The sequence below is a fragment of the Vigna umbellata genome, chromosome 6 (assembly GCF_029865625.1).
Source record: "Vigna umbellata cultivar VRB3 chromosome 6, Vumbellata_1.0, whole genome shotgun sequence".
Classification (NCBI taxonomy): domain Eukaryota; kingdom Viridiplantae; phylum Streptophyta; class Magnoliopsida; order Fabales; family Fabaceae; genus Vigna; species Vigna umbellata.
The window spans coordinates 39,054,914-39,063,199 of NC_142170.1; the positions used below are offsets into that span (position 1 = coordinate 39,054,914).

Consider the following 8,286-nt stretch of genomic DNA (forward strand, 5'->3'; position numbering starts at 1 on the left):
TTTGAAATTCGTGCGTGCTTTTATATATATTCTGTTTCAGATAAGGATGTAAATGTTTTACTTTGCTGTGACGTGTTGCTTAATTTATTATGCATTAATGCAAATTTATTACTGATTAAATCGTTTGTCATGCATTTTAAAGCTCGTAAATATTGGACCAAAAATTTGCTGAGTCCAATCAATCTATCAGTTGAATTTCCGTAAGCAAAAACGAAATCATTTCTTACTTTCTTAAAGTGCTTTTTGTTTTACTAATTATAAAATATTATACAACAGAATTTTCGTTTGTAATTAATTTTAGGATATTATACCCAATTATTTTAAACTATATATAGAATTTCGTTAATTATGTAACAAAGTAAGTAGTTACTAGTGTATCTAAACTAAACTTAATAATTATATTGTAAAGATAATATTAAATGTATAAGTTCCTTGTTAACTTATTTTTAAGGAACACCTTATAAATATGTTTTTGATTTGATTTGGTTTATCTGGTATACTGAATATAGGGTCATTTAAGTTTAATTTAACTTTATGTAGACCAATAAGTCATTTTGTAACATCCCAATAAATAGTAATTACTATTAATCAGAACTAATCACATTTACAGAAAATACAGTGCAGTCTTAGCATAATTAACAGCTGCTCCAAAAATAAAACAGCATGTACAGCAAATTACAGTATTCAGAAATTCATAAAAGGTACAAAACCAGTTACTGGACAAACGTTCTGCAGAAATATACAGTCACCGTCCCAAAATGCTATACAGAAAGACTAACTACTACTAATACTGTATGAACAGCGCTGCAAAACTACACACAGAACTATCAAAAATACAGCACTGAAAAGTGACTAATGCTAATACAGAAACGGGTCTCTACTGCTCAGCTTTAACTTCAACTTCCACAAGATTGGCATCCTCCAAATTTTCTTCTTCCAGCATAGTTTCAAGGGGTGCCTCACCATCTGCTCACATCCACAACGGATGATCATTGCATTGACAAGACGGACATACAGAAACAGTAGACAACACAAGGAAATTGCAAGGGTAAGCTTAGGTAATTTAATTCAATAAAATCAACATAATTTAACTTATAAAATAAGTCATGCAGTTCATACAATATTAAACACATATTCCAGCATACAGTAACTCATTCAAATTCTCATAATTAAAGACTGTCCGGACTGTATGATGCCATGTATCTACAGGCGTTCTTGCACCCGGGTGGTGTAGTAACTGGAACATCCATCAGCTGCCACCCGAGGTTAACCCTATCAGTCCAAAGTACTCAATAGGACTAGGGCCTCCTGCCATTCCCACGCATGACCTACTCCCCTCTACATGAGGATGAGCACTCACGGAATATCAGGATGAACAGCCATCAGCAGCTTTACCATGGTCATACTACACTACTTCTCATATTCACATCATGGAGACGTTCCTCCTTGGAACGCTCTTTCATAATCCAATCCAATAAATCCATTCCAAATACCATTCGCACATATTCACAATTTCTCTTATTCAAATTTTCATTCTGTGTTCACTCTCTTTATTTTAAAGAACGTTCATCACTCAATAAATAGGGACGAACATATTACAGTACTCAAACGTCCACGTTTCTGAACAAAAGAAACGTACCATTTATCAACTTAACTACATTACAACACTTAATAATTTGAAGAAAACTGATCTGAGAAGAGATGGGTAATACTTAGAAAAATCTTAAGTATAAAGACTCCAGGTAGAATCCAAAGGATAAAGCCAATAAGAAATATTTAGATAAACAATCAAATATAATTGAATTCAGAAAACAACACTGCCAGTCAAAGACCGAACGTTAATTAACAATTTGAACGAACGCCATATACGTTCGCTCACGAAGCAATAATAAGACGAGCGTTCAATTATAAAAGCAAACACTGCTCAGGACGAACGCCAGGTCAATGACCGAGCACCAAATAGAACGAACGCGCATTTGAACGAACGCGCATTTGAACGAACGTTCGGTATCAGACCGAACGCTAACTAGGACGAGCGCTCAATCTAAGACCGAGAGCTCATTTGGACGAACGCTCAGTATAATACTAAGCGCTACTTATGACGAACGCTGGTAAACAAATCCGAGCGTCCTAACTATACTTCAATTTATTTTCAATGGTTGGACCCGCTAGGCTAAGCCGAACGCTCATACCTAACTCTTGACACCAATAACGCTCGTTCTTAATCAGAGTCCTTTCCAATGAAAGAACCCTTATTCTAAGTGATGTTCCAGGGAAACCGAACGGTATAAGACCGTTCGATAACGAGCGTACATGATCAATCAGAGAAGATCAGATTTCCAGATTTTTCAGACACTATACTTCACAGTTTTTATACGATTTGTAACTTAGAATTTTCATCTTCACCATAAATCTTATACATTACAGAATTCATATTATCTCCTCAAACTATACAGAGTTTTCCATTTTTCCAGTTCAAACATATCACCATCAACATACAGTAAAAATCATCTTTCCAAATTATACAGAATTCAATCAAATCTCAACTCATACATATCATTCTCTGCATACAGTTCAAACAATAACATCATCCACATACATTTCCAAACTTTATCAATCATATACAACCAGTACAACAGACTCGTACATGCATACTCCAAAATTCATACAATTCAAACATCCAGTACACTTCATTACTGTCATAAACATCAACCAAGTATTAAATCAAATTACTCAAGCTTCCCTTACCTGTTACTGCAGTGTACTTCCAATTGCTTAGAATTTCACTCTTGCACTCACGGCTTTCTATCCAGGAATTCACTCAACCACTTCCACTAAATCTAATACACCAAAAAAATCATAACAGATCAGACTTCTAATCCTGCATGCAACCAGAATTTTGGTTCGCATGAACTAAATGGAAAATTGTGTAGACACGAGAACTTACCAGTTCAGTTCTCAGTTCTGTTCGGATCTGAATGGTGCTCACGGTGCAGGGAAATTTTCTACTGTGTCTGAAATGAGATCAGAGGGATTGATAGTGAGTTATCTTAGAGAGAAGATGGAGATGGTTTAGAGAGAGAGCAGAGAGTTTGAATGCAGAATTCTGAGAAGAAGATGAAGCATGCAGGAGGAAGAGGGAGAGTTTTTCAGAATTATTTTTCTCTTCCCACGCAGAACAAACTCCCCAACCTCCACACGCCACTTGTCTCCCACTAACCATTCTCAGAATGCTCCAACAGTGACACATGGCAGGCGCATGCAGTGTTGAAGTGAGTGGAATTTTGACGTGGCAAGGTGAATTAAAACAGTGATCAGAGGATGGATTTAAGTGTGTTAATTATCAGGTTCTCACACATTTTATTATATTTTTAAAAATAAATTTAAATAAAATATAATATATTTTAAATTTAAATGATATTTATAAAATTCATTTTAGTTTCAAATATAACTTTGAATATATATATATATATATATATATATATATATATATATATATAATATGAATGCATATGCTTATTTTAGTAAAATACTTTTTTAAAAATGTTTACTATAGTACTTTTATTTTTCTATAATAGAATTATTATTTTTTGAAATAATTCAACTCAGTCACCCCCAAGATCAAAGAAAAATGATCCAATTCAAACTGTGTACTCTTTTAACAAGCATATTCTTTACATACAATTTTATATTCAACACGTAATGAATATAAATACATCTTTTAAAATAAAAAATCAAATATATCTATTTGTCTTCATGGGATAATATTAAAAAAAACAAGAAAAAAAGGTAAAATAAAATTTTCATATATTAAAATTAATTTATACTCAAACTAATACATTTTCATATGTTTTTTGAATATCTCATTTTAATAAAGAAATAAAACAAACCTTTCCATATGCTATTACATAATAGCGTAAAAGTATTTTAAGAGAATGATGTTGCAAACATTTATTTGTATCTGTTTTTAACTCTGACTTGGAATTTATATATATTAGTTAATTTTAGTTGATAATATTTCATTATAATTTTTCTTTGTTTCTTTTTATATAATTGCTTATTGAAAGCTTGTAATATATATTTTTTTCATGAAAAAAATCTCATGGATGAAGATAATAAAAAATTCTAAAGTAAATATGCTTTTGAAAGAAATAAGTTTGACCACAATAAATGAAACGGGAAAAGAAAAAGTGCTTCAACAAATATTAGGAAATGAAAAGAAAAAAACAAAAAGTTTGAGTAAAGAAACAGTGCACACAAAAACGACAAAACAGAAAACAACATAACGGGGGTGGCCATATGCTTGATACCGCATTGGACGTTATTCAATAATTAACTTTCCTGCAATACGACGTCGCCTTCTCCTCCTTCGTGTTCACACTCCCACGTGTTTATTGCGTGACACATCACCCCACAGTTTTAATGAAGAAACAAGTACCATGTTCCACTCCAACAACAAAAATGAAACAATAAATAAAACAGTACCATGTGGGGGTTAACTATATTTGGGTCGTTCTATGGGACCCACATTCACGCCATTCACCTGCACAATTTTTTTTTATATTTTTTTAATCTCACTTACAAGTTACCATTATTATTCGATTAATCAATTAAATATTGTTTTTCTTGGAGAGATACGTACTAACCAATAATTCTGTTGGTTATTTCGAAATAGGAAACCTTTTTCAAACTTTCACCCTTATCTAAAACCTTTCATAAACAATCTTTTAAGCATTTTGTCAAAAATATTAATGATTTCTTTAAATGATCATTTTTAATTTGGTCACATTTTTATGTTATTATAGTAATATTTTTACTATTAATTTAATAGAATGAGATTAATAAAAAAACACCTTAGAATAAAGTGATTAAGCCTAAAAAATCCATATAAATATCAACTTAACTTAAATGAACCTGAGTGGTTTTATATTGAACAACGTGTTGTTGTCTCACTATTAAACAAGGAATAAATATATTTATCAAGTGTTTGAATTTGTATTTTTACGAAGCTAATTTGATCAAAGAGGATAAATTTGGATTTAATAATATTTTAAATGGAAATTCAACTTTGATCAAACTGTTAACTATCTGTTTCTCAGTTAAAATCATAAAATCAGATAATAATGTTACATATAAAAATATGATTAAAAAATACGAGTTAGTTGATTGGTTCCTTTGATATACATATACTCCTCCAACCACCAATATTCTTTGTCTGTGTTAAACTCTTGTCTTTCTCTCTCTCCTCAAGATAAGGCAGAGAAGAGAAGGAAAGAGAGAAGGAGAAGGAGAAGGAGATGGAGGGTGCAAACACGGTGGTGGAGCAATCCGTACCAACGCCGTCCAAGTTTCCGTTGAGCTTTTGGGAAACCACGGTGGCTTCAACGGTGGCTTTGATTTTCGCTGTGGGTCTAGCCGGCGTGTACCTCACCATGCCCGATTCCGATTATAGCTTTCTGAAGCTACCCCGCACCCTCCAAGACCTTAAACTCCTCCGGTAATGTTTCAACCAACATTCCCTTTTCTGTTATTTTACACGTGAATGTTGAAAAACAAAGAAAAGACCAACCTTTACTTCGTTTTCGTTGTTGGGGTTCCGCTTTCTTCTCTGTTTTCTTATTGGGTGTTTTCATTCTGGTGCAAGATGCGATTTTTATCAATTTGGTATGATTAATCTGTTGCAAGTTTCATTGCTTTTTAAATGAATGTTCTGATTGTCAAATCTGGTTTATTCTGTTGAAAAGATCTGACCGGGAACCGTGATTTCGGTCCAATCATGATGATTAATTAAAATCGTGATTTGAGAATGCTGTTTATAAGGATTCTGCGTAAATAGGATTAGGCTATTTTAATTTTTTTTTTCTCTCTTCCCTTTCTCTATTTTATCCCTTTGAAAAGCAGATCTGGAAAGGGTGTTGGGGTCTTGAGGGATCCCGCCGCTTGGAGGTAGTACATGAGAATATTAGGTTTGTTATCGTTAATAAATTAATCGAGGCTTTTGCTTTGAGTCAACAAGCTGGCATGTTGCAAGTTGCGAGTATTTATTGGCTGAAGGTTCACGTGCTATTCTAGTAAGGGTTCGGTTAACAAAACTTTGGTGCAGTTTGCAGTTAGTCCTAGGTTCTAACTTGTAATCATCTTATTTTATTTTCTGATAAACTTGTTTCCATATTTAAATAAAAAAAATTGCAAGTTGCAAGTTGTTGGACTTTGACTGAGATCAAGCAATATGTTTTCTTATTATTCCACTGTATGTGACTTAGGATGAACCTTGGTTCAACGTTATGGTTGTTGTTGTTGTTGATGATGCCCTGTAACTTGGAGGCACAGGGTCAAATCGTCATAGATTGACCACAAGTCATGCATATATAAGCTAAAATACCAACGCTTTTGGGTGGTTAGCTGGAGAAAGAAATAGACTACTTGACGTAAAACTGATGTATGTTTTCTCAATCATTTGGTCTGCAGTGGGAGCAGGCTAAATGATGGAATCTTCTTATGCTTTGAGATAGTCTATTGACTTTGCATTTCATTTCAATGAGTGGATAATATATATAATTCATCCTATGTTTTAAAAATGATTGTGCTTGTGTGGAAAAGGGAATTTGGTGGATCCTGAATGTAGAACGGGAAGTTGAATATAATACAAACTGTGTAATGCTTTATCTACCTTGTATTTATTTTTGTAGAGATAACCTTGAGAGCTATACAAGTGACTACACTGCACAAGTCTTGGTGGGATACTGCGTGGTATATATTTTCATGCAGACTTTCATGATTCCAGGGACTGTTTTCATGTCATTGCTTGCTGGAGCACTCTTTGGAGTCTTTAAAGGAATGGCACTGGTTGTGTTCACTGCTACTGCAGGAGCTTCTTCGTGCTACTTCCTGTCTAAACTGATTGGACGTCCAATTCTCTCCTCCCTCTGGCCTGAAAAGTTGAAATTCTTCCAAACCCAGGTTTGTTTCAACTTCCCACCACATTGGTTTTGATCCAATCCACATGGAAGTGAAAAAGTTATTTGTATGTATCCACAGGTGGCTAGAAGAAGAAAGAGTTTGTTGAACTACATGCTTTTTCTGAGATTGACTCCAACCCTGCCCAACACATTTATTAATTTTGCTTCGCCAATTGTGGATGTGCCTTATCATATCTTCTTCTTGGCAACTGTTATTGGACTCATACCCGCAGCTTATGTCACTGTCAAGGTACGTAGCCTACCAAAAATAGGACAGAGAAGAGTGAAATGTTTTAATGATGTGATTCTAAGAGATAGAGAGAGAAAAAATGGTGTACAGATTGTACAAGTAAATACTTCACATCTTGAAAAGGGTACTGTTATCTCAATGAATCATATGCACTTTTATCATGAGTTTTTGTCTTTTTAATTATTAAACTATTGTATCTTGGAAAGAATATTTCAGCTGTCTCTGATTGCATTTGAGTTTCTCGTTTTCTTATGCAGGCTGGGTTAGCTCTTGGAGAGTTAAAATCCATGGGGGATCTCTACGATTTCAACTCAGTTGCTACCTTGTTCCTCATTGGTGTTGTGTCAGTTACACCCACATTAATGAACAAGAACGAATCATAGCATTTTATAGGCCAAGAATCATTGCTGTATGATGGCCTTGTTCTCCTGACAGCTAATATCAGTTCAGTATTTGTACAGATCTCCAAAAGAAAAGGAAAAAAAAAGCAATTTCATTGTGATTCTCTGCAAATAGATTATTCCAAATGCTGCAGTAGTTCAAGACAAGCATATGATTGGTTGGATCTATGCTAGTGGCAAGAAACGAAGATTGGCTGAATTAGTTATGTACATTATTCACGAGTTGATATGTGTAAAACATTCACATATTGAATGGTAGTTATTTTGTCATGTTTACATCAACAAAAGATGTTTTCTTCATCTTTCCCATCATTTGATTATTACACATCAATCACTCGTTCACTTTCCCCGTCTTTCGTATTACAATCAATATAAAGTACATGAAATCAGTGCATCATGTGCATTGGGGGGCAGGTAGGATATGGAACCTACTGCGCCAACCACGAATGTGAAGAAAAGTGTGTAAGCATGGGTTGCTATACTAAATATTTTAAAAGTTCACACTCTCAACTGAAATTAATCTTTATACTTGAACCAACTCATGTTCTTCTCAATCAAGAATCTTGAGTTTTGGAATGTATACTATGTATTAAATAGAATATCATATGATGAATTGAAGAATGTGTGAAAAGTGTTATCTCTTTGTATTTTTTATAGTTAAAATTTGGAAAATGAT

General features: G+C 33.7%; 1 protein-coding gene across 1 annotated transcript; it reads left to right on the top strand.

Annotated features, from left to right (window-relative positions):
- Positions 1-5,198: 5,198 nt before the first annotated feature.
- Positions 5,199-7,922, top strand: LOC124834716 (putative membrane protein At4g09580). Its single transcript, XM_047309483.2, has 4 exons — positions 5,199-5,497; positions 6,690-6,960; positions 7,039-7,209; positions 7,467-7,922. Exons 1-4 carry the CDS (start codon positions 5,298-5,300, stop codon positions 7,590-7,592), a joined length of 768 nt encoding a protein of 255 aa, XP_047165439.1. The 5' UTR covers positions 5,199-5,297; the 3' UTR covers positions 7,593-7,922.
- The last annotated feature ends 364 nt before the right edge of the window (positions 7,923-8,286 follow it).

Excerpts from the sequence above, each read along its gene's own strand:
- LOC124834716 (XM_047309483.2), top strand. The coding sequence starts at position 5,298 with ATGGAGGGTGCAAACACGGTGGTGGAGCAATCCGTACCAACGCCGTCC. Across the intron at positions 6,961-7,038 it reads TGAAATTCTTCCAAACCCAG|GTGGCTAGAAGAAGAAAGAG; the intron begins GTTTGTTTCAAC and ends ATGTATCCACAG. Across the intron at positions 7,210-7,466 it reads CAGCTTATGTCACTGTCAAG|GCTGGGTTAGCTCTTGGAGA; the intron begins GTACGTAGCCTA and ends TTTCTTATGCAG.